Here is a 27,627-nt window from a genome sequence, read left to right on the forward strand (position 1 = left end):
GTCATCCATACCCTTCTTGCCCCCCAGTTTGAGAACCACCATGCTAAGCTAAGCTAACTGTCTATTGGCTGTATGTCATATTTATATTTATTTATAACCCACCTACCAGCACCAGTGAAGCTCATGACTTAACATGTTGCATCTTGTTTGTTCAATCTGCACAAAACCCAAAGTCACGAAACAGCTTGTTGAGATTTCTACAAGAAACTCTGTCTCTATCTCTTGCAGTGACTTATGGGAATCTTGGAAACAGCTGAGGAAACCAGCTTTTGCTTCATATTTGATGTACAAACATGAGAGTGGGATCAACCTTTGAGCAAAGACCTCTGAGCAAGAGAGTAAGTAAGTGCTCCTTTACGGATTCGAAAAGGATTTTTTTTGTCCAAGTCAGTAATTATGACAATTATTGACTCTTCGTAAAGTAACAATCTGGGTTTTAGAAATTCAGCTCTGTGGGAAGTTATATCTGCTATGCATGACAGCTGGCATTTAAAGAAGAAGGGCATTCATTGTAGAACAGATTGTTTTTAATTGGGGGCTAAGTGGAGACAAAGGATTTCATGAATCAAATCTGAAAGTCTGTGTGGCAGTCTGTTATTTGTGAATACCAATTTTCCTTCCTGTTAAGTCAGAAAAAATACTGTTTACAAGGCAGAAGATTTCCAATTGTCTTATGTGAGCTTTTGGTGAAAGTCACCGAAGTGCGAAATGAGGCAAGCTCCACAGTTGTTTATCTTTGTGAAGCTCCCTGGCCCTGGGGAACTCTGGGATATGTAACTATGGCCACTCATGTGTACAGAGCCACATGTGGATGTGCGGGTATTGCCATCACGTTTCAGTTAATCAAAAACCATGGTATGCTGGTGCAGTGTGTGTGTGTGTGGACAGGTATTCTCACTTCAAACTACCTTGTGTAATCGCTGACATTGTAAGACAGCCTGTTTATCACATCAACTCTGACAAACACTGTAGATGGGACAGTTGTACAATACTTTGCAGGGTGAAGGAAAGGTCTGCTGCTGCCTGAAGCGTTTCATTCACACACATGAGAAAGCAGAAATACAGCTATACACATGCATTCAGACTCTGCACTTTAGCTCTCTCCTCCTGCCTCCCCAGATTCTGCTTTTCTCATTCAGAGTTACTATGCCCTTTAAGTGCCCCTTAACTCCCACACTTTTTAAGGCCACTGAGTGGAAAATCGGCTAAACAAACACTTGATCAGCAGAGAGGCAGCTGGGCTACTCTATGTGCCATGCATGAAGACATATGGCAGGGGGATGTTTCTGGGTGTGTAGAGGTGTGGGAGTGTGAGGGTGGAAGAAAACAGGTCAGATGAAGCCGGAGTGAGGGCATATATGAGAAGCGAATCAGGACTTTTTTTGTCTTTGCTCTGTCAGCAACATCAACAGACGAATATAATATGTATATCCAGTTGCGTTTATGGTTTCACAGACGTGTTACAGCTGTGAAATTGGGGAAGTTGACAAACTTGATCGCGTTCTAACCGAACCTTCGGGTCACACTCTCATCTCTCTTTATGTACGTATTTGTCAGATGTACCCAAAGCTGTCAAAAATGTGAGATTATTCTTCCTTTGTTTCATTGACAGCACACTGAAGAACATGCTCGCGTGGAGGTCTCAAAAGGTTATTATAAAAATAAAACATCAGGAAATCTTCTTGATGCCTGATTACTTCTTTTTTTCTCTTGGATAACCGTCAACCCTTTTTTTATTTTTTTATTTCAACAAACATCTTAAAATAAGCTTGCGGTTTGGTTTTCAAATCTACACTCCCACGGGCTTTGCACTGTATTGAAAAGGCCAAATTAGAATCTAATATAGGTGTGCTATTATGCAACCTGACCCAGCTGGTAATATTAGCTCTGGAAAGCATTTTTAGCATTATCGCATAATGCCTTGAAAAGCAGAAAGAAAAAGACCAATTTTCATAATAATTTCCCTCTTGGATCTTAAGGAGTTAAAAAAGTAATTGAAAATCTCATTTAAAATCATTAAAATGGTGTTTTTCTTCTATGTGCTCACTGGGGAGTGAAGGAAAAGGATTCTGGGGTTATTAAGAAGTGAAGGACAACAGGAGGTTGGTGGACACAGGATGATAAAGACATTCATACAGAGATGTGAGAGGAATAAGAGGCGGAAGCAGTAAGTGATCATGGGAAACAGAGCAAGAGGGACTTCACCACCATAAGCTCAATAATCCTCATCTCTCCAGCTCATGTGCAGACACATGCACACCTGCAAGGCTGGACTTAACACTGAGATGTTCCTTCTTGTCAGTTAGTAGTAGCAGGTTACGCTAAGGAGAATCCACCTGATCTAGTTTCTGCTTTTCTCTAAATCCAGCTTTGCACTCAAAGACACCTCAGCTGATCAGCTCACGCACCTCTTTGCTTTCCTGCCCACGTTTTAGAAGCAATCTCTCTTGTTACAGTCCATAATTGGGTTGAAACATGCCACAAATTATGCCCAATATCTATTTTCATACCTGCACTATGAAAATCAATATTTCGGAACAGACCCTCCCATTTCTTAATATGGCGGCAAATGAGCATCACTTGGCTAAACTCCAATTCTCCACTGCATCCTTCACCTCCCTCTTTCTCTTTCTCCTTCAGCCCCTCACTTCTTCCTCCACCTCTGTGCGAACCTTTCAAAAACCACACCTCCAGTCTTCATCTGTCAGCAGAGATACATGTCTTAAGAAGCATAAAGAAGAAACAAAAAAAACAATAAAAAGACGATTGTAATCAATGACTTCCTCGCTTCCTCGCTCCACTGTGGCTGAAACGGACTAATTTGAATTTCACATGGAGGCAAAAGGCTCTTACCTGATTCACAGGCGAATGTCTTTGACGTGTCGTCACAGAAGATGATGGCGACAGCATGCTTTTTTGTCTCCCGTGGCATCCGGGTAATGTTCCTGATGTTATGGAGCTCAGTGATCTAAAGAGGAAGGCAGCAGCACATTACCTTGAATGAACACAGCCGCCAGCAGCAATAGCAGCAGCAAGGCTTAATTGCCATCTTGCACAGCTTTGCTGAAAGTGCAATAGTAGTTAGGGGCTTAGCATATAGAGCAAAGTCACACAGGAACGGGGGGCTGATCTTAAGAGACAAATGAATAATAGTAGTTATTCTGCTGATTGTAAAAAGCAGTTAGAAACAGTCAGAAATCATCCACGGCGTCAGCTTGTTGCAGCATGACGCCTGCCGCAGTGTAATGAGTTATTCATTTTAAAAGCACCCTGGTAATTAATGTGACCAGATGCTCATACTGTATATACTGTACATCCAATGTTGGAGTGCATCTCCTTGAAGCCGCTCTTCCAGTCAATAGGGAGGAGCGCGATCATAAGCATCTAAATCACTTTACCAGGAGATTGATCGTGCACGGGAAAAAAAGAGAAGATTACATTTAATTGAATATCATCCGCATTTACAGGCCGTTTTGTTCAACAGTCGTCTCTCTGTTCGCTCTGCCTGCTAGATAAGGCCCATTACATTATTGTAGTCCATTGTGTGCTAACTGTGGGCCCTTTGCCAGGCTGTTGGGAATAAATTAGCTGGGCTCACTGCCCGAATAGTAAAGCTTGACTGTTAAAGGTTACAAGACCAGACCTTATGACACACACAGCATATGTGCACTACAGATTCCTTAGTTTGATTGCGGTACATGTTATGAATTTCCCCTCGACATGGAAGTTCAGAGGGATTTTGAAGTGTTTCACCAGCAATGAGAGGAAATAAGATGAAAAAATGGAGCAGAGGCTATAATATTGAAAGATAGCAGATATTTTTCATTCGTTATTCCTTATCGCCCTAAAAGATGGTATCTAAATATTTTATATGAGACACAGTATGTATTTGTCCTCAGGCAGGCAATTCATACATATAACTGACACAAAGTAGCTAAGCTTCAATAGTGGGAATTTCTGAGCCATGACTTCCACCAGCCTCTCATCTCTTTTCTCTGTTTGTGTTTAGTGTGTAACTGCATGTTTTAGCCTTTGGTGTTTGTGTGTGTGTGAGGGGAGAGATTTGGGTGCATCCCAGCCTAAGGCGCTAGAGTCCGAGCAAAGTGAATCATTTGTGATGAGAACTATTCCTCGTCTCCTCTCCTATTCTTTCTCCTCGTATTTTCAAAGGTACAAGTTAAACCTTATACAAAGAAAACTGGTAGTTTGCAGCCAAGCATGCAGCTCACTGACATGCTACTGTGTGTTTGCAATCATGCTCACAATGACAATGTTAATATGCTGATAATAAGCAGATATAACTATAACTTCACCATGTTCACTTTTTAAAATTATCCTGCTGGCATGCTAACATCTGCTAATTAGCACAACACATATAGTGCAGTTGAGGCGGATGAAATTAGTTTTAGAATGCAAGATGAAGAGTAAACTGATTACAATGTCTCTGGAGAAGGACACGATTTTGTGTACCAACAGACTTTCATCCCAGAGTTGTTGACACGCCACTAAAAGCCAAAAACGCCGACCTCCTAGAGGAAAACTGAGGCGTTCACCAACTGTTCCATCAGTTGGCTTCATCCTCTAGGGGACATGTATATCTGTGCAAAATTGCAAGACAATCTATCCACAACTTGCTAAGATATTTCTCTCTATTCCTGAGTGGGAGAACAACCAGCAGCACAAATGTGGCTCAAATCTATCAGCCCTTTTCCATGTGTACAAGCTCTGTTTAGGCATTTAAATACAGCTCCGTCTTTCCATGTTACCCTCCTTTGTCAGGAGCTCAGGAGAGCTCGAGCAATGTAGCACATAGAAAAACAAATTTTCCGAGAGCTAAAAATATTACTCAAAATATTCAGGGGCTGAATTTTCACTGTGTGGCCCAGTGCTCCTCAGAAAGAGAAAGCTGCACTAGGAGGGGAGAGAAAAAGTAGGAAAGAGAGAGAAAGAGGAAATGGAGAGAGAAAGAAAAAAGAGCCCAAAAAAGCCAATCCTCTTTGTGTTGATTGTGTAAATCAGCCACCAGTGCAGCCTATTTCCCCCCAAAGCGCTGCAGCGTTGAATGAAGCCCTCAGACGGGACCTTTCTTGATCTTTGTGGCGATGCATTACCAGGTGCACTGGTGCATGTGTGCACTCATCGCTCACTCCAGCACTGGGTGTATGAGACGCCTCTGGGAGGGGGGTTATAGCCACACAGGACGCCCCATGTGACAGCTTGATGTAGTAGGCACAAAGATGCTTCATTCACAATACATGGCTGCTACTGTAGCAGCAAGGGCTGTGAACAAAGTGGATCAAAACATCTACCTCGCTTGTGCTCAAACGCATTCTAGGAAGTTGAGGAAACTAGAAAGAAAATGCAACATTTTTCCACCAGAAATGGCTCCTTAACTTGACTCATAATCACAAGGTAGTAGAAAGAGCACTAAATCACGCCTCAGACTATAGCCATGTAAGAAACCTGATGTCACAGTCCTCTATTATCTGCTGTTATCTCCCCTCATTACGATAAAACATTGTTCACGGTGCTACTCCTTTAACATCATCTCCTCTCACCATGATAATGAGCCATAATTGGAGTATTTCAAAGAGCTTAAGAGGCGGAGAGAGAGATATTATACTCTGGATTATTACTTTGAAAAGGGAAGAAAAGGCCCCAGAGGACAAGATAAAGTTGCAGAATGTGTCTTAATAGATCCTTAACTCCATCATCTGTGGCCAATGGGCAGAACTTTTTATGTGAAGATGAAAACAAGGTTCTTATCTAGTGTTTGAAACCGCTTAGTGCTCAATTATATCATTTATTCCATAGGTTCAATATTCTTTCTCTTTTAACGGAGAGCAGAAAATGCCCTACGAGTAACTCCAGCAGTAAGTAGTACATTTTCAGAAATCATAGTGTAAAAATCAATTTATATCACACTTTTACCAGAACACTTATTTCTGTATTTTGAAGTAAACACACCATAAGCCAAAACACAATTCTTGGCTGCTCATTTTTTAGCGGGTGACCACTGGTGTCAGATTTTAGCAACTGAAGCTAATTAATTCCACCAGTTGGCCAAATTGGAAAATAAAAGTCTTGGCTGTTTTCTGGTAATTGTGCTCTGCATGTTGATGTTAGTAGCATTTAGACTCGGCCAGAGGCTACTCCCCGGAGAGTGACACACCAGCTTTAATCTCCTTTTGGTATTCAAGAAGACAAAGAGTGGACAGACAGTCTTTAAGATTCAAGGTCCTCTGAGGACCACAGTAGCTGCACGTATGGCTTTTAATATATTGGTTAGAGTATAATAGACTTCAGCACTGTCAAATGGAAATAGTTATCTGATGAGAGCGTTACACCAAAGGTCAGGGTGTTACCAAATCATTAGGAATCATATGTTGGTGATTATGAATATCGATTTCTAATTTCATGGCGATGTGGTCACTGCACGCTGCATTATCTTGATCGACCAATGAAACGACTGATATCGGCATCCTTAGACCTCAGTGCTCTCAACTAAAATGTTCATCTGAACATTGGGCTTATTGAAGCATGGCTTGTACAGGACACAAAATCAAATATCAATTAAGCTGCATATAGCTCAGAAACTACAGTCTTCATAAACACTGCGGTTTTTATCTGCTCTTATTGTAAAGCCCTTTGTAAGTAAGCATCATGCACTGTACTGTTTAGAACTGTACATAAGACTTTTTTGGGGGGGGATGGATTAATCTATTGATTTCTGTCTTGATTAGATAGTTGCTCTGTGGCATATTTAAAAACTCCTTAGGCCACACTGGAACTTGTAAAAGTCAATTTTTGGTCCAAAAGCTACAGATATTCTGTTGGGATCATAGAAGACAAGAAAAGCAAAAACATCTTCACACCTCAGAGGTTGGAGTATATGTTTAAATATGTTTTTAGTAGTGCACAAGATAAAAATCATTGGCTCTAGCTTCTCAGATGTGAACTTTGCCACTTTTTTTTAGTTTTCCACATAGTAAATTGAAGTTTTGGGGGTTTCTGACGGCTGTTAAAAGTAAATTAAGACATAACTTCAACTGTAGGAAAATGTGATGGACATCTTCATTCTATATTTAGACTAATTAATTCAGAAAACAACTGTCAGATTAATTAATAATTAGACGGATTACTGAAATAGTCACTGATTGATTTACTGTTGATCTACTAATGAGATAATTGAGTTGTAGCTTTTTTTTTTTCCAAAAAAGGTAACACAATAGATTAAACAGTAAATGAAAAAAGAATGAAGCCAATGTTGTGCATCAGTCATTTGTTTACCTTGTGGAAGCTCCTGAAGTAGGCTGCCTTCTCATCTGGGTACTTCTCTAACCTTCTGGGTCCTTTACTGGAGGCCTTCTTGAACACCAGCCAACACCTCCGGAAGATCTGACAACAGAGAACGATGGCAGCCCATCAGAGAAACACAACTTATCTGGATCGAAGAAATGCATTATGGTAACTGGAGATATAAACTACAGCAAAGCACAAGCTGACGTTCCAGAGAGGTCCACCTCAGTAACCACACAATAACAGAGCAGGAGACATCAGCCGGATGTTAACAGGACTGAAAAATTGACTATTTCTGTTATATCAAAACAGATGAAGCTACCTTCCGCTATTAACTACCAAAATCCACGTCAGCAAAACTTCCAAACGTCAAAGCAAACTAATGATTAAAGCAGCTGAGTCTACTTTTCCATTGATCAAAACATATTGACCTCAGAGCTCATTCATGTAGTTTATTATTGGAAAGCACTGACATAAAGTCAATAACACTGATTAAAGACTTAAACACACTGATTTCTAAGGGATTTCATTTTATCAGAGAATACGAGGACCACATGCAGGACTTGAAAGACTTAAAAGACATGAAACAAGAGTATATTTTTGGAATATATCTCATTCAAACCTTATTAAACATGAATCTAGATAGATATCTGGATGTGTCTATGATAGCTGATTGTGCATTATCAAACAGCTAAAATCTGCTACATTAAAGAACCTTAAATAAATGATTTTGATGAGACATTAAGATATATTCTAATTGTCTGTGTGTTTATGTTAAAAATATTAGCATTTTCATGAAGTAATTGTGTCCTAAAGAATGTTCACAACATTTTGAATAAGTAGATTACAACAGACAGACTCAAATAGATTTGCTCAGGTAGCTGTATTGTAACAAGTGATGGATTTACACAGACAAATGACAGTCAATATATCACTGTATGACCACAATAAAAATTTAGAAAATCATGAAATCAAAAATATGTTTTATAAGGATAATAAACCGAAAGTCCCTAACCTTCCAGTTTAGTATCAAATGCTTCATCATCTACTGGACAGCCGAAACTATCAGCAATCATAGATGGAGAATGTTAACTAGCAGAAAGAGCCTGAGGGGGAGGACACTGGCAACAGGATTGAGAGGTAGCCAATAACACAAAAACTGATGTGTGCACTAAGAGATTACTTATCTCTGCAGAGGCAACACATTTTTAATAAACAAAAGATCTCAATAATGTCTCTTTTCTTGGTGTTTTTGAGTTCATCTACCACATAAAAAATTAATTCAGAAAAAAAAATCTTTTGTTCTTTTTTAGAAATAAAATATTGGTAAGTGCAGCAACTTGATTTTGTGTGTTATTTAAACTCAAATTTATTGTTTTTGTTTTCAAGCCTAAAAAATCATGTGTTCAAGTACAAATGTGCAGTTTAAATAAAAAAGTTATTCTGGCAAATTTTTGCACTGCTACATGAGGGGAAAAAAGTCCAAGCAACTTCATTTGTATAATTTCTACTTTAAAAATTTGCATTCATAGCTATGGTAGTTACATTCATGAAACTTAAAAATTTAGATTATTAACATGGAAACATTAGTCGGAGCAACTTATTTGTTATGGCTAATCAACTTCAAAACTTGTGTTTACATTTCATTAAATACAATGAAGTTAAATAAAATGATTTGATTGTAGAGGAAACACTATTTCCCCAAACTGAATGTAGTTCATTGGTTGAACATAATTTCATTAGAAGCTGTCATAACTCAAAAAAGACTGATGCAAACTACTGAGTTAAATGTTATTATAAAACCCAAACATATTTTTTTCAGCTTATGTCTGCAACATTTTCACAATAAAAGCCCTGTTAAGAAATGAAGAGTTTTTGTCCACTTGATTGGTTGAGGGATTTTAATTCTGCAACAGATCCAGGAGGTAAATACAGTCCTGGTCACCTATTAAAGAAATACGATATGCAAATAGTTAAATAGTGATAATGGTAAATGCTCAAGTGTAGCGTGACAGTAGTGCAAGTTAGCATGAGGCCACCACACAGACACAGTTTATTAAGCATGGAGTGAAGATGAAGAATGTTTTAGTTCTTCTCACCTTGAACGTTCCAAACCTCTGCTAACCTGCTTCATCAGGACTGCGAGGGAGTGTTTTTTGATCAGATTTAACTGACTGGCAGCAGAAGACAGCAACCCCCCGGGGTGTCATCGAATTCAGATTAAAATGTTACTAAATCCTGTTTGGTGCACAGATGTGACATAACCTTTTCCCAGCTTAGCGCAGACCTCTCCAACATGTGGATAAAAGCGCATATAAAAACAGCACTGGCAGGAATCTGTCATGTAAAAGAACCAAAGCAGCTCTAGCTTTACTCAAGCTGATTGAGCAAATATGTTTTATGGGCCTTTAAATGGGGCCTCGATGCCTCAACTGTTACGCGATGGTTAAGTTTTCAGTGTCGACATTTCATTATTGATGGTTGTTGCAGACTGGAATTAAGATTCAAGCTGGTTTATTTGTCAGAGGCACAAATCAGTTTCTCACACGCAAGATACATCAATAGCACCAAGCAAAGAGTCTCCCTCTCCATTTATTCGCTTCTTTATATGGTCGTATTATTGGGTAATAATCCGCTTTGATCCCTGAAACTGTTCATAAATGGCTGAATCTTCAACCGCAGTTTGTGTTCTGAATCTTAATTAAAGTGATGCCCACCAAGAATGTCTATGCAGCATATGCTAAAGGGAATATAAAGTACATGACAGGCATAGATTTCATGTATCAAAATATTTTGCTGGAAAGGAAATCAGGTTAGTTAAAATCGTTTGATTTATTTACAGATTTTTTAGTTATTAATTGATATCTCCAATTCTACATATTTAAACTTATTTCAATTATGAATTTATTTTTTTCCCTCTAGGGCACAGTGCAGTTCTTATTTATTTATTATCAGTGAAGCTAATATGGTCTAAAACTGCCAGCATTAAGAAGGTATTTCAAATTATACACTAACATATTGTTCCCGAAGCTGAAATTAGAGCTGCAGAGTTCAGAATGTTTTAAAGGCAACAAGTAGCCATGTTCCTAGACAAGCTACACTCTGCTGTACAAGCTGAACAACACCATAATTTAGTTTGAACCTGGACTAATGTGATTCCATTTTTAGATGCTGTGGAACACACACACACACACACACACACACACACACACACACACACACACACACACACACACACACACACACACACACACACACACACACACACACACACACAAACAGACACACACCATTTGTTTCCCTCTCTGGTGCAGCAGATTACTGCACATTGTAGTGATTACTGGGCCACAATCTGACCCACACACCAGCTGAAGATGACACCACCGCAGGGTGCTGCTCATCCAACTACTGCAAGATCAAATCAGGAGACTAAAAAGGGAGACTCAAGACTTCTTTTTGAACTTTCTTCTCTTTTACGTTTGTACATGAAACATAAAGTACTTACATAAACACATGGAAATTCAAGAATCTGTTATTGTAACTCAAATGTATACCAACTATCTATAAGGATTAATCAATACAGAGAACTCTCAATGAGAAGATCGACAAGGATCTTGGCATGCCATCTGCATTGGCCGATAAAGGCTTTAAGATTAAATATTGGCATCAGCCGTCAATGAACTGCAACAGGCAGATAATGTCTTTACAGATAAAGTTTACATGTAAGATGAAGTACTTTCCTTATTTCGCCTGACGAATGTGTGTATTTGAAAGGCACTGTGCTGTATGTCTGCATCTGCCATCACGATAAGCATAACAATATGTTAATTCCACTACAGCTGAGGCTTAATGTTCTCCGCAATTAGGTGGAAAAAATATGTGCATATGTCGGCAGTCGGCCAAAACGAGTTGGAAAATATCAGCATATTGGATACTGGCAAACATCCAATATCGTGCATCTCTACTTTCAACATTATTCTTATTTCACGTTTACTGCCTCGATGGCATGTTTAGTTGGACAATCTATTGACCATTTGCTCCATTTTGTCGTCCCTCTGATACGTGCAAAGCATTCGGAAAGAGCTAGAATTTCATAACATAACCTCCCTCTTTTACAAAGCTAGTGTCAGGGTGTAAAACGCCAACAGAAACAGAAGAGTGCATTTGAGAGGCTGAATAAGTTTGATGGCCAATCGCCAATGAGTCCTATGTGGCTGTCTATGTTTAATAGTGGAACCCTTCTATTTCCTGGTGGAGACAGTCGCTATCACTCTGTCTGATGTATGATTGCCCTGGGCCGCGTGGTTGTGTTGGGGAACCATGGCTGTACGATTAATTTGTTTACTCAGCTGGTGTACTTCATAAAAGGCCCTCTGAGTTGAACCTAGCACTTTGCAGTAATTGACTAGAGTGGATCCCTAGGTCCTTATCGGTCTGTCTTGATGGGCCTCCATTCTAGTTAAGTGTTGCACAGGCCCATTACAAACAGCAAACAACGGAAAATAGTGCACTACACACTCTCTAATGCACCGTGGATCATTCCCTGCACCGTCCATAAAACGCTTCAGAGAAGCAAAGAAACAAAGGGGTGATAAAAGTCTTACTCCAAATCGAACATACTGTATTTGTATGTAAAAAAAAAATGAAATAAAATAAAAACTTACAGCTCTGACAGAAACACACTGAAGCAAATCCCTTTTGACAATGGCCATTCCTACGTTTGCAACTTTAAAACAGTAAAATTAAAGCCAGCCTCAGTTCCCCTTTGGGAGCTTGAGTCAAAGCAATGCCGCCTGCTTTCTGCACACAAAGTAATTCACCCTAGGAGTGCTCAGATTAAGTAATTATACCGGCACAAAAGCAAGCTCAGTGAGATAGCTTCTGCATAATAAGAACTAGGGGGTATGAATGGAGAGGGCTTAATTTTGCCTGCTCTACAGTTGTCAATGCTTTGTCAAGGCAGTCCTATTCTCGGGCTGCTGGTGGGTCTTATTCAGAGACACTCTTACACTGATTGTAATTACACAGACGTGAATAAGACTCTCTGCTGGTCTGGTGTGACTCATTTAATGCCAGAACACTGAAGAATACACTCCTTGGCATTAGAAACCGATTCACAGGTTCCAGAAAAAACAATGCAGCGATGAAAAGACAGTTCTGGTGAAAATAAATCGTCCCAGTTTTTGCTTTGAGTTCTTCTCTGATTTAATTGTGCAAAAGCAGTTCCGCTTCTAACCCCTCTGTGGAACGTACTCTGTGGTTAATTACACAAAACTTTCACTATACAGATTGTGGCAAAATGGCAAGCTTATGACCAAAAAGCACCACCGCCAGTGGCTTTCATCACTGCAATGTGCCTTGGTTCCACATCCTCACTAATTCCGATTGCTCCTAAAACTCACTGACAACCAACAATATCATGGGATTGGTTGTTTTTACATCTGGTCCTTAGAGATTTCAATCCTTTTATTTCCAACAAGTCTTTCTGTTTCTTGTTTTTAGAATTTATGTCTACTCCAATCAATCCAATTTTTGTTTCAATCAGGAAAGAAACCACAAGTGGGCAGGAATGATGAATTATTTAAAACCGTCTCCAAGGAAAATCACGTTTTTCACTTTGTTGACTTTGTCTCCTAAATGACATACCATGATACAAATAAGTAGTCAACACTATGGCTAAGCATGTTTGCCTTGGAACTGCAATGTATTGATGATGGTCTCAAAAGCATTCAGTGAAAGCCTCCAGACCACCATGGTCTTACAGGCAACAAACTGGAACAAGGCTTTCCTTATGTTTTTCAGAATTACTCCAATATTATAGATGCACGCATACTGATAAAGGCAAGGGTGAAGTGTTACAACTATACCACTTTATGGCAAGGACAAGATTATTTTCATGTAAAAACTACTGACAGTGATGGTGGAAACAGACAAAGGGATTAAACTTATTGAAATATTCTTCAGTAAAGATTCTCATTAGTACATCATAAAGTACAAAAACAGATTCCACTGAAATCATTAGATAATAATCAAGAGCTTTTAATTGTTTTATTGCTCGAACCTGCACTAAATTCCAAATTAGTGAGCCGTTCTATTTTTTAGGATTAACCAGAGAGATAATCCCAATAGACAAGCCTGTTACAGATAAAAATCTGCCTCTTTGTTTCCTTCAAAGGTCCTTCACTGACTTTTATTATTTAATTATAAAAAAAGCAGATGTGGTGGAACTCCCCACACAATACCAAGATTTCTTTCCTCTTGGCTCAGGATAAGTCAGACAGAATTAGATTTTGTAGCCAGTTTTTATTTTGAGCCTTAGAACATGTTGGTTTTATCTTGTAAACCTGTTTAGCTTTTGACATCCATGCACTAAATTCCATCTAAAAACAGCATGAGGTGGTCCTGTGTCTTTTGGAAACATAGCCACATGAAACAGTGTGTCATCAGCGTACAGAAATAGATGCTACCTTTTTTGATTCCACCGAGGGGCAAGTCAATAGACTAAAGAGTCCTGGTCCCAAAATACGTTCGTAAGGAACAGCACAAGTTATTTTTGGGTGTTTTGAGAAATAATCATGTATTGAATGAAGAACTATCTGTCACGGACATTTATATGGAAACAGACAACTTAGTCCTTTTCATTTAAAGGAGTTTGATGATTAACAGTTTCAAAAGCAGCATTCAGATAAAATAGTAACTCAACTATAAGTCTGGCCTGAAGAGCATACCTGGTGTAACAGTGGATCTATTTGTTTGCAATATTCTGATAACACAACAATTCTGAATTGATTTGTTCAATCCACACAAAACTTGTCAACTTCAACAGATGTCCTCACAAAAACTAAACTAACTCTTACATCTCAAACCTTCCCATAGCCCTAACTGGTAGATATCATTCTTAAAGTCTGATTAATGAGTGAGAGGTTTGCCATTAATAGTCAGTTAAGGTGTTTAAATATAGCAAATACAGACAGGTCAACAAAAGCCACCATCTTTAAGTCTCTTGAAGACATTCATTCATTATTCTTATGATCCATTGGTCAAAATGACGTTTTCACTGAACAGCAAAATCCAGCAGGTCGCTAAGGTCAGAAAAAATTAAAAGCCGTACATGAAGATTTAAAGCAGTCATTTTATTGTGTATTCATTTAAATTCTGGGTGGAGGGATGAACCCACAGGGCCACTGGAATCCAGACGAGATTGGGTCATTAAAATTTAACGCTTCATTAACACAATCTCAGAATGATTTATTAAAGAAAATGATTTTTCAACACAAGTTGCCCACGATCTTACATAATATGTGAGTATTTGTGTGCCTGTCTTCTTCATTAACAAGTAAACAGACCAAAAACAGAAACTAATGTGAAGAAAAATAAAAATCCTTCTACTTCTCATTTTAAGATGGTCTATAGGTTTGTGTATCTATATGTATGTGTGAATTGATGCAACACAGAGTAAAGTTTATCATCACAGTAATCCAACTTTCCCTAAGTCAGCCTACTACAGTAATGTCAGCCATATGTTAATTATTTTACTGACAAATGACCAAATCAACTAGATATAGGAACCTTGAATTTGGCCAAAATATATTCAACTGCTTAGCAAGTGACTCGTCTTAGCAGTTAGGTGTCAAGGAATATCCAAAACCTTTAAAATATCTTTTTCTCTGTAATTAAAACATAAATAAGGAAGAAAACATATATTTCAGAATCATGATGCATGTTGCATGAGCATATGTCATATTTTGCTCAAATGGTGGCAATTTTGGTAGGTGTACCAGCAAATTGTACTAGCATTATGGGCAGCAACAGGTGTGATAAGAGGATGCACATTTTTTAATACTATATCATCTGTGTTTTCCATTTTTTGCCATTCAAATGCAGTATGCAAATGAATGACGGAAATACAGTATATGAAATTTTAAATTTATAACAAGTTCAAAGGAGTCAGTGTCTTTTCTGACTCAGAATGGACCTTTTGCAGGTGACTACACACAACAGTAAGTATTATTAGTCCATTTATAGCAAAGGAATGAGTCTGTGTTACTCTGTTTGACAGAGTTTATTAGTTTTCCTGTTAATTCTGACTTTTTGAGAAATATATATATATATTCTTATACTTGAGTACATGGAGCCTCAGTTAATAAAAGTGGTTGTTTTCTGATTTTATTCTCAATTCTTAACAGTTTGGCCCTGGTGAGTTTCCTCTGGTGGGTTGGATAAAGCCTTTTTGGAAAAAAAAGGAAAACCCTGATAGCAGTGTAATTTCCAAGGTTTTAGTAACTTTTCCTGGTGTTGTTCCACCAAACTGAGCAAACAGCAATGACCTTGATGTATTGGAGTTAGTAGAAAAACAGCAGTGTGTGCAGCACTAGTTAAAACCAGGCTGCATGTATTAAAAAACACTGCTAAAGCAGCATATTTTGAGGTCACATGGAACTCTTAAGTTTCAGTGTAGGATTCTGTATATTGAAAAAGAAAGACTAAGCTCCTAATCCATGTAAGCTTTCTTCCATGAAGAACAGCGATGGCAACATCAACTATATCTTTCCTTTAGTAAGGACACAGGACAGAATGAATGAAGTGATATCATGCAAACTGTTGAGCTTTGGAGAGCTCAAGAACTTTTGATTAGGATCACTCTCAGCAACCTGTGAAATCAGCAATGAACTGGCTATGAAGTGGTTTGAATTTCATTTAAATGCACAAAGCAATTTTTTGAAATGTGCTTTTTCCAGTTCCGCTGACCTTGATCAAAGGAGTAACTGTCACCACGTTTTGCTTTATGCAGACCCTCAGCAAGTAAAATACATTTCATATTCAACCTTTACTCTCCAAACGGGTTGTAAAAACAATGTACTGGGTATAAACCAAGACTTTTCTTCAGTTCTGTAGTGCATCTCGACACTATCTGAAACAATGAGTACTTCAGCACACACAGCAAGGCAGTGTGTAAAATAGACAGCAGCAAAATCTACAAGCAGAGACAACGTTTCAAGGGCAATCCCTTCACTTTTAGGTAGGTCTGTCTGTGGTGAGGAAAACATTTCAGGAGGTACTTGGCAAGACGCAGTGAGTTCATGAACACCCACTCGACTACGACGACAGACACCGTTGTACGAGGGGACTACAAGAAGGATTAGAACCAAAGTATGATGACCGACACACAGATGGAAGCAGACTGTTCAATCGGCACTTACAAAAGACACAAAGGGAAACTAAAAACAGAGCTGTCTGCTGATAAAATAACTTTTTTTCTGATATGGTGACATTTAATGTAACAATAAATACCATAAAGTTCAACCTAGGTTCCTATCAGGAGTGTATAAAACCGTGACTGAGAGGTCTGGTGGAGAATTTCAGAAGTCAGACACCTCACGGACCACAGTAATGAGCCATCTTTGAAGCCACAGTCATTTTCTGTAAGTGGCCTCAAACACAAAGTCCATTCACTTCACGGAACATTATCAAACTTCTGGCATTATTGAGGAACTGTCTCGCTTCTCAATAAAATATGGGCCCTATTCCCCCCACAGGAAAAATCACTCGTCATTTGGATGAACTGAGGAACCGTCTAAAGACATGAAAATGATTTCCAATGACAGCTCGCTTCAGCTAAATGACTAATCACACGGCAGAATAAAAATAGCTGTCTGCTAGATTGGGAGAACTAGTGAATATTGAAACACAATCGTAATACCTCAGAGGCGCCAGTGCATTTATTATTCCTCAGATATTTGATAAAAAGACGGGATAAATGTGGGAAGGGTTTGTAACCTCTTGATGATTCATGTCCTACAAACTGTGATTTAAAGATGATTGCTGCTGTGCTTACAGGCAATATAAGACATGAGAGCACTTCAATCAAGGTAGTCCCGCAACACTGTGACATGATGATAACAGAGCGGATTTAGCCTCGTGCTTAGGATGTGGAACATTGTGCTATTTATAACAGCATTCTGAATATTTAACCTTGAAATGACCACGTGAAAAAACAAACATGGGATAAAACGTGTTTCTATCTGTGTTGCTGTTTTCTGTCCGATTCCTAGCAGCTCTGCGGATGAAGTCTTCCTCCTCATTCAGCTCTGCATAAGGTTTAGTGTTCCCTTGGTGATAATGACGCCTGATAGACTATGACAGACCAGACCCCACAATATCAGCTCCTGGTGCTAGCAATCAATTTCAGACGGCGGCGGGGCCTGTGCCGGGGTGTCCATCTTTATAATTTGATTTGTTATCCCGTCGGACAGTTGCTGCAGCAATCATTGCGGCGATCACTCCTCCAAACCGCGACCCCAGCCTGAGGCTCCCATCACCAAATCCTCCCCGCCACCGTTTTAACAATTCTCCACCCAGTGCAATGGCTACAAAAAACTTTGTCTTAATTGCACTACTGCTCCTCTCTGTCACTCTCTTCCCATAGCTGCCGGCTTTCACCTTTGACTTCATACATAACTCTCATCCCCCCTCCACCCCCCCTGTACTGAAATATATTTCCCGCTGCATCTAAAATGTTTGGACATCCCATAATTTTGTAATTCGCCCCCGACTACAGCTGTTGGCAGGGTGGCGAGCCAGCCGCGCCCCAGTTAATCATAGATTACTTTATCTGGGCCATTCCAAATCCTCATGTGTAATGCAGTGCTACCTCAGCAGCAAGTAATCACCGGCCCCCTCCACTTCATCCCAAACACACACCCCTACACACACACACACACACACACACACACACACACACACACACTCCCCCTCCTCACTTTCTCTCCAAGCCTGATTTGTCTCTTGCCCTTCTCCCTCTTCTAAATTTCTCCTCTGCCATTCCTCATCTCTTTCTTCTGTCTATGCATGATTGGACATTCTCATCAAACATTCATGAGCCAAACTGGTCCCCCCCAAAAAATGCAATATCATAGTATTAGCAACCCTTATTTCATTTGGTAAGGCTTTGGCTGTGACTGTGTGGCATCACGCACGGTATTCATAGTGGAGTATTCATAGCTGAAAACTGGATCCCGGTCACAATGTGGCATGAAATATGATGGACAACAGGTTCCAGCTGATTCCTCGCCAAAAGAAAGAGTCCCTCTGCCCAATATGACAAAGAACTCAAGGCCGGGCGGTATTAAAAGACCATGTAATGGACAGTAATAAAAGATGGCAATGGAGAGAATGGGAGAAAGCCAGAGAGAGGGAGAAGTAAGAAAAAGGGCAGCAAATAAAGAGACAAAAATAAGAGTTGAGAAGGAAGCTTGCTTAAGAGTAATTCTGGGGAAGTGAAAGTGATCATGAGGTGGTAAGAGCAGCACGCTGGGCTGAAAGAGCCATAGTGGCTGCAGCCCTCCATTAGGATTCATGATTAATTATGCTTTTAAATAGAATTTGTGATCCAATCATTGAGGATAGATCGTGATTGCCTTCTGCAGTTCAAAAGAGTCCTCCAAATTTTGTGTTTTTCAAACCCCTGGAAAGCTACAAGCCCAGCTTTCCCAAGTAACCTTATATAACCCCCTTACAATTCTCATGCAAATAACATTGTTGAGCGCAGGGAAAGTATTTGTTTCTTATTACCGTGGGGGAGACAAGGGAGATGTTTGACCCATGCTGGGCAGCACAGCCTTGAGCTGAAAAACATTAGTTATAATGTCACTCACTATGTGGATCCAGCCATCACAGCTACTGTAGCAGAGTGGAGGGTTTTTTTTGCTTTTTTTAAAAAATTTTTTTAAGCACAGCACAAAAATAGCAGCCAAATTATTCTGTAGGAGATGTGGGTCAATATTGAAGTTTCTCTCTCAGGTATGAGAGAGCGAAGAGAAGCAGTGGGGAGCTTTTATTTCTGGTATAAACAGGGTGGGACATTGGCTGTGTCATCTTACAGTGTGACTCTGGGATCAGTTTTTACTCAGACTACAGGAGAGGAAACAGTGTTTTTACAGGGCAGGAGAGGACAAAGGATTACACTGCAATCATAATCCCATAATCTACCAATAGCGTTTTATAATGTTGCTTACTTGACTGTGTTGAAGTCATTCTATCGTATATTTTAAACACTATTGATTCAAGTGACAGTGAGGTTGGCAGGCAGTATTGGCTACAAGGCTGTGGTGGACTCGCGTGCATGTGTAAAACATTTTTACGGTGGGGCAATTTTGCTTTAAGTCATCATTATGACAATTGCCTGCTCTTTAAACCATCCCTCATCCAAGCTTCTTTATGTATTACAGCTTTAGTCAGCAATCCTCTACACACACATACACAAGCACACACACACACACACACACTGCAATTTCCATTTAATCCATGTACAAGGCTGGAGCTTTCACAGACAATAACGCACAGACAAAGAGTTTGACTATGGCAGAATGCCCTCACAGACAAGCTGACTGAGACCACCACGGAAAGAGGGCAACAATACGGCGCAGTGTTATTTTCTTTATGAGACTGGAGTGAGTTGTCCACCACTGCGTATCCTCTAGCCAGGCTGAATGTTAAACTGAACTAAATCCATAAATGAGGGAGATTACGTTGCGAATGCACAAAAAGCACACAACTCCATTTAGGTCCTACTGCTATGTAGGCAAAACCTCATTTTCCACTTTAGTATGTTGGTGATCGCATCACTTGCAGCTTCCAGACCAGAAAAATTTGCATCTAGGTCAACAGGTGAGGGGCTGTTACATGGAAACCAAATACAGTGCCTCAGAAGACCGACTAGCCTCTGTGAGAAGAGAATATAAAGCAAGAGGATGAAAGGAGCTTTTGCCCACAACTGTGATGCAACTCCACCAATTGACGAGCTTAATTACCATTAGCTGACCACTTGATTATCATATCAATAAAGACTGTGAAATCGAATGAGGCACAGACCACTGTGCAGTGTTCCAGCAAATATTTGCATGTTTAGCAGGATATTATGAAACACTGAGCGTTTTCCAGGACACTTTGTGCGAGCGTTTGTTATTTGAATTTCATCAGAAGCCCTAAAAGCAGTAATCCTCATGCACTGGTGCAGTCATTCCCCCCTGAGGATTAATTCTAAAGAGGTGCTCGCTCACTGATGTTCGGGCTGCTTCTCTGATACGGTTAGCTGGGAAAGCAGCGAGTTTGTGTCTGCAACAACCATTCCCTCACAAGCAGAAAGCAGAGATTTCTGTTTGCTGGAACTAACTTGCCTCAGCCACATTTGGTCTGCAAATCAAAGCTGAGGGAACAAACACGTGCGTGCGCCAGGGAGGGAAACGCGGACTTTTTATGTCAAAGAACAAGGTCCGATGGAGTTTGTCATATTGTTTTTGTCTCATTTCCTCCCAAAGAACACACTCCCTTGGAATAAGTGGGCTGTGATTCAGTGTCACTCTGTGTCTCAGCATGAAATCATTGAGGAATGCAATTATCACTTTGCCCAACAGACATTTCTCTGAAACGAGAGCGAACAATTGGGAACATAAGCGGGGGGGGGGGGGGGGGGGGGGGGGTGTGCGGGGGGGAGGATGGTGTATGAGTGGGGAGGGGAGGTAACACCAGTTAATGTTGACCCCACTGCCTGCTCTCAAACTTCCTTTTTTTTTTTTTTTAAATGAGCTAATCTGCTGGCATATTCACAATTAATGGCGGGTCAAAAGTTTGCCACATTAAGTCCTCTTTCTTTATTTTATATTTCCTTTTAAAATTTCATTTAATAACCCCATGTTTTCTATTGTTTTATGACTCTTAAAAGCCATTATTTCCTCCATTATGACCTTTAAATGATCCTCTCAAAGTGCCACTGCCAAGGCGACTATTGTGTGCTCCATTTCCCTTGGCAGACCTTATCCAAAATTCATTCCCCGAACAATAATTCTTGGGGAAATATTAAAAGCTGTTTAATAGAAAGGGGATCAGATTGCCTTGGCCTACACTTGAGGTCATTTCGGCTCATCAGAATGTAGTGCGAATTTAAAAAAGGAGGCAGCTTGGGCGGGCAACTTGAGGGAGTGCTTGCCTTTTTTTGGCCACTTAAACAACACTCAAAGGTCAAGGCTTTTTTAACAACACATTAATATTAGAGCAGTGACCCGAGAGCCACATTTTTTAAAAAAAAGTCTTGTTTAGTCGACAGTTTACATTATTCATTGAGGTTATTTCTCTGCGTTTAAAGCAGATCAGGTGTAATATTTAATTATTTGTTAAGCGAGACCATAATAATGTTTACCTACGCACCGCGCGGAGTCAATTAAGAACACAGACACAAAGACAAGCCCCTTAACACACATAGACACACAGCTGAGGCTATCTTTGGCTGCACACTGTACTGAATGTGCTTGGCAAGCAGGCTGATGAAAGGTAACTGCGGGAGAAGAACTCATTATAGATTGTGAATCAAACATAAAAGGTGGGGAGCGGGGCTTTTTTTCCCAAGAATAACTTCATCTAGCTCTCTTTTGAAATTGCTTGTACAAGTATGATTCTTAGGTAGGACAACTCATCTCAGAGAACCGGATTTGATACAATTTCTGTGGATCACATAATGGCTAAAGTGAATCTTGCGACACTTTTAGAGACTCATGACAGACATCTCAGAGAATCTCTTGCAAAAAAAATTTAATTAATTAAATGCCACACATTCATGCACAATGAAAAGCGCTCTGGATGCTAGTCATTAGTGCACTGATACATGAAATCAGCCATGCATATGCAAATGCACACAAACACAATGCCCACATACTGTATGTACACTCACACGGACGCACAAACCGAGCCTGGCTGCAGAGTAGAGCCCCGAGGGCTGGTCTGTTGATTAATGAGGGGAGGAAGGCAAGGAAGAAGAAGTGTTAATGGAGCTATGATAGATTCCTCTAGGCCTGTTGTTTTATAGGTGAGCCTCCAGCATATCTGCACATTGTAACAATACAGTACTACTGTAAAACTGTGAAGCCTCAGCCTGGCATGGGAGGTGAAATAATACACGGATCAGACGGATTAGGATACGGCAAAAAAAAAAAATACTTTCACCTGTCAAAAATCCACAAGTGGCATTATTGATGGAATTAATTTAACTGTGAGGGAACATTATTACAATCCTATGGGTCTTTTTTCAGCCAGGAGGTAGAGACTCAAATCCGAAATAGAATTTATTCCACCAACTTTATTGAAAAGTAGATTCTGTGGTAAAACACTGCTGAGAGTCGTTCTCTCGTCCAGCTGACTTTATGACTGAACAGTGACAGCACTCAGAGTGATTCTGCAGGAATATCCAATTTGTTCATGGCTAGAGGCAGGTGGAGGAAAATCTCAAGAAAGTGAAATGACAGTCTTAAAATAATCTTAAATAGTCTTGTACTAAAACTACTCAGTGACTTGAAAGAAATTGGTAATCTGAGCTATATATATTTTGGCAATAATGGATTAAACTATGCGGAGAAGTGGGTAATATTCATGTCTGAGCTTGGAATTTGATAGCGGATTTTGATGATGTCCAGGAGGCTAAGAAATTGAAAAAGTTGTCATCTGTTTAATATATACTTTGTGATAATGTGTTGGATTTTTCTTGATTTCAATTTTTAATATTGTATGAGTGTGTTTAAATGATCTCTGCATGGTTTTGGCACAGTTTGCTTTGAGCTAAATACTCAACATGCAAACATCCCAACAAGAATCACGATATCCTGATGTTAACACGTTGGTGTTTAGCAAGTACAGTGTTTACCATGTTCACCAGCTTAGTTCGTGTTAGTGTACTCTGTCCAAAGTATTAAAATTCTGATGCAATGCTGGCGCTAGAGGTAAAGTCAGGGGATTACAATTCATCCTGAGGCGGACATGAGCGTGTACGCAACAAACTTCACAGTATGTCATCTAATATTTCAGTCAAAGCTGCAAATATGAATTTCACGGTGGCTCTAGATGAAGAAAGGAGGCTGTAAGTGTCATCCTCTAGGGATCACGAACGTCAAATGTGCAAATTTTCAAGGCAGCTTTTGTATTAATAGTTTTAAAGGGAGATATTTCAGTCTAGACCAAAGCAGTGGAAACATTGTCCTGCTATCTATACAAATCTACCACTGAAAAATTACAAATGGCAAGAAAAAGAGAGTGTTAATACAATAGTGCATTATTAACCACAAAGCCTTTTTACGGTGCATCACTTCATCAGTTGGGTTTTCAACATTACTAACTACTAATAACATTTGTCCCTGTTCACGACAAAAAGCTTTTCTGATAATTAGGAACAACGGGAATCAATGATGTGAAATGTTCTAGTGAGGTCCGGGCAGAGATTTATTTATGAAAGTGACTATACAATAGAATCACATTTTTCACCATGAATAACGGCTGTTGGGCTGTTGTTCCCATATCCCGCTAGAGATGCAATTCATCAGGGCCAATAAGAGCTGGCGATTTGTCTTCAGGTCTTTGTCTGATGGAGGAAGCTGATGAAAACCAAAGGAAATGACCACACAATGTATAGCTCTGCATATCTGTGAATTAATGCGGCAAGTTCAAAAACATTTATCACAAAAGGAGGAGCTCAAAGTAGGCTGCATGCACCCACAAGGCGCAAATAAAATCGTAAACAAAACCAGGCATATTAAAAATCTCTCTGTCTGCTTCGGCTCCAGTTTCTGTTTGGTAATTAGAAAGACGGAGAAAAGAAAGCAGCTAATTTTAGCCTTGGGATGTAAGAAAGGAATGATTTGCTGATTGATATAATCTGATTCCACTGCACAGCCTCACTCACATTTATCCATGTTGTTTGGAAGTCTCGATTGCTAAAAGTCTAACACAGCTGACTGTGTGTTTTCTACGCTCCACTGACAAGTACAGTTCTTGGGATGAAAAATCTCCTGACATCCAGCACTCCGGACAGCTTGTCATTGTTAATAGTGAGTGCATGGAAGTGGCAAGATCCTATCTTAAATGGCTGTGCCATCTTGGACAATAGACACATTGTTCTCCACGGCTTTGCCTCTGCTTTGGTGAGTGCTTGTGCACCAATAAGGGGGAACAAACCCACACACCATCACAATACACACAGTCTACGTAAAGGCCACTGGTTGCTGGACACAAATACCCACTTGTGAGTCAAAAACAGCTGAGAGAGACAAAGAGGGCAAAACCTGTTAATGGAGGAAGTTACTATAAAGAATAATAACTCTTTGAGAAGACAAAAGGGACAAAAAGCTGCTTTAGTTGTGCTGTCAATGTCTTTATCACTATGCACTGTAAGCTGCAAGCTAAATATCAGAGTCAGGTATCAAAGGTCAAAATAACTTTGTGTTTCGACGTTTTAATTTGCTTTTTCAAGATGCAAAGTTTGGAATCGTCACAGAAGATTCTTTATTCTTGCCACTTACTGTAATGGTATGCACCCTAGATATGTTATTTCCTTAAGATTCAAGATTATTTGTTGGAGTCCGAGCTGAGGCATGTATTTATTTAAAAGTAATTCATTCTGAAATGGCTTTTGTTCAGTGATGGATTACGTTTAATGAGTAAATTAGATGGCCTGGAAGTTTACTGTGCTGCCGGAAACCGGTTGTGAGAATGCAATAAAGTTACATCCAAATTCATTGTAATTTCACTGCATAGCCGAAAACTGTGAGAATTTAAACCAAAGGTGCTTTTATTACACGAAAGATGTATCTGCAGTTGAACTAGGGCAGCAGGAAACAGATACTTCTGTTATTAATTAACTTTTTTGCCTGTAAATTGGCACAAAAAAAATGTCAAGTAGCTGAAGACACAAAGATATTCCATTCATCATGATATAAAACATACATTCTCATGTGTGAGAAGCTGAAACCATTGACTAATCAATTAAAAAACAGATTATTTCAGCTCTGAATGTAATTATTCTTCAACTCTACCATGTAAAACCTCCACTTCTTCCCAAAGAGCACAAAAATGAATAGATTAATGGATCTTACATTTATCTCATGAGTAAACATTCATGATTAGCGTCTAACCACTGAGCCAGTATAGCTCAAATAGGTATTACCGCATGTAATTTGATGTGTTCAAACAACAAACAAATTATTCCTCAATTTCTGCTCACCGTCTGGGACAATTCTTACCTCCTGTCAAACCTCTCTAACATCTCCAAACAAGACAAAAGGTGATGAACATCAGACACCCACTGAGCTGCAATAGTTGCTTTTTTGTAAGTCCATAAATTGCATTGGGCCATCTGCAACAAAACAGACTATATGCATACATAAGATTGTAAAATAGCTCACTTGTAAAAAGAAGTAAATAAATAAAAAAGTCATTTTAAGACCCCAAATCATTTCTGCAAATCTACAAACAAGACGATACTCAAGTTTTTTGCAAATGATATCCTTGTGTTAGGATGATGAATAACTTAAAGTCTCAGTGTGCAGCCCCGGTTATTGGTTTAGTGATTATTTGTTCACATCCAGACTTTTGTCTGATTGTATTTTCACTCCTCCTCATTCTGGACCAGACGTAATGCATTTTTAATGTGTTTTCTGCTTTGACATTTAATGTTGTGGTTTGACCAAGGCGCTCTCCAAAAATGCACTTAGACGCCAGCAGTGTTGCCCCTTTCAATTTTATTCCCCCTTTTATGACTCACATTCGCAGTATATTATACACGGTGCATATTCTTTGTTTTTTTTTTTGTTAAGGTTAGTTTGTTGGTTTGTAATTTAAAGTTGAAACAAATGGCTGCCAAGCACAATGAATGTACACTTCCTGATTTTTTTAGGGGTCCAGCAGCACCTCAGAGTCTCAGGAATTTATTCCAACACAGGTCACAAAATATCACAGTAATTGATGCATTTGCATGATTGATCTGTTAATTGGCATCAAAAGAATATCAGGGATAGTTTACGCAAAGGCTAAAATGCAAAATATGTTTGTGAACATATTTTTAAAGCTGCTATATTCAATATTTTTCATAATAAAATTAAAAAACTCCACCGAGCTCCGTCTGGCTTTACAGCATCTTTCTGCTTTTCTTCTCCAGCTGCCAAATTTGCTGTTTTGATTCTGTTTTCAACAAAAAGCCTGACAAAAAAAATGACATCCATTATAGGTGATCCCTTTAATATAACATGTAGTCATGTGATCCACTAATAAATGATTATTAAGTTTGCATGCAATAAAAAAACAATTAAATCTGCATGTATTTTTTTCAGGAAGAAAATATTCTTCTGCTACTGTGGTGAGAAACAACATTGAAACAAGAACTCTAAGTGTGAAGTCTATGTGTGAAGCGCTCTGTGTCCTCTTAAAAAAATTACTTATCTGCATCTACCTGTGAGCCAGCATCTGGTCTGCAGCCTCTTTGAAGTGTCAAAAACATGTTTGTGAATGGAGAGAATGGCAGACAAACTCACCTCCAGCGATCTTAAATTCAGCGTTTTTGTTAAGGCTTTGGAGAAAAGTTGGACAGACGGAGGGAGAAAATATTCAGCAGCTGACCTTTTCTATTTACCACAACGATCCTAAACCTGGGAAACATGTACCTGGTCTTAGACTGACACACAAATTACCCAAAGGTCACGTTATTCAGCCCTTCAAGAGGAGTCCATTCAGCTGATAGCATCGGACGCTTCTGCTGGAAAGCAACAGAGAGGCTGCACTGATGACGGCAATATCGCTGCTGCAGTTTCTTCGACACAGATTTTGTTTTTCTCTTCACAGAGACACTTGTTTTTTGGCTCTTGTGAGCGTTTAGTTTGTCTTCATGTAGTAAGAAAAAAAATACTGTATGGTAGAAAGCCACAGGATTAAAATTAATTGAGAATCTACACACTGTTCTCTGGCAGCAGATTGTTTACTTGTTTGTCGGGTGCATGTGTGTGCCAATTTTTCAATGTTGAACCAAGCCAATTTGTGCCTCCGTGTGTGTGTGTGTGTGCGTGTGTGTGTGTGTGTGTGTGTGTGTGTGTGTGTGTGTGTGTGTGTGTGTGTGTGTGTGTGTGTGTGTGTGTGTGTGTGTGTGTGTGTGTGTGTGTGTGTCAGGGGGAATAGCCTGTTGGGGTTATGGAAGGTGCAGTGTGGGGTGATGAATAGGATGCTTTTGTGCTTGGTCCTGCAGCTGTCTACAAGCCAGTGAAGGAGAGAAAGGTGAGAGAGAAAGGGGGGGATAAGGTGGGAGAGATAGCCAGATAAAGGGGGGGAAGAAGAAAAGAGGAAGCGAGATAAAATACAGGGGAGAGAAGACGAGCGCGGTAACTGTTCCGTGTGGGGAGTACAGGTGAGATGCGGGGGGAACGAGAGGTGAGAGAACGGGTTTAGAGGTGAGCAAGACGAGGGAAATGTGAGAAAGGGGAGGAAAGAGAGACTACTTGTGCATTCAGGAACACTGCACCGTTGTCT

The 27,627-nt window shown here is 39.6% G+C and overlaps 1 protein-coding gene across 1 annotated transcript in view; it reads right to left on the bottom strand.

The window, feature by feature from the left end:
* The window catches only part of dok6 (docking protein 6), a 50,770-nt gene that overhangs the window by 19,411 nt on the left and 3,732 nt on the right, over window positions 1-27,627 (bottom strand). Inside the window, exons 2-3 of the mRNA XM_023276070.3 lie at window positions 7,291-7,398; window positions 2,854-2,968 (exon numbers count right to left, since the gene is read on the bottom strand). Of these exons, the coding sequence (XP_023131838.2) occupies window positions 2,854-2,968; window positions 7,291-7,398 (223 nt within the window). The remainder of the gene's footprint in view (window positions 1-2,853; window positions 2,969-7,290; window positions 7,399-27,627) is intronic.

This window comes from Amphiprion ocellaris, chromosome 22 (assembly GCF_022539595.1).
Source record: "Amphiprion ocellaris isolate individual 3 ecotype Okinawa chromosome 22, ASM2253959v1, whole genome shotgun sequence".
NCBI classification, from domain to species: domain Eukaryota; kingdom Metazoa; phylum Chordata; class Actinopteri; family Pomacentridae; genus Amphiprion; species Amphiprion ocellaris.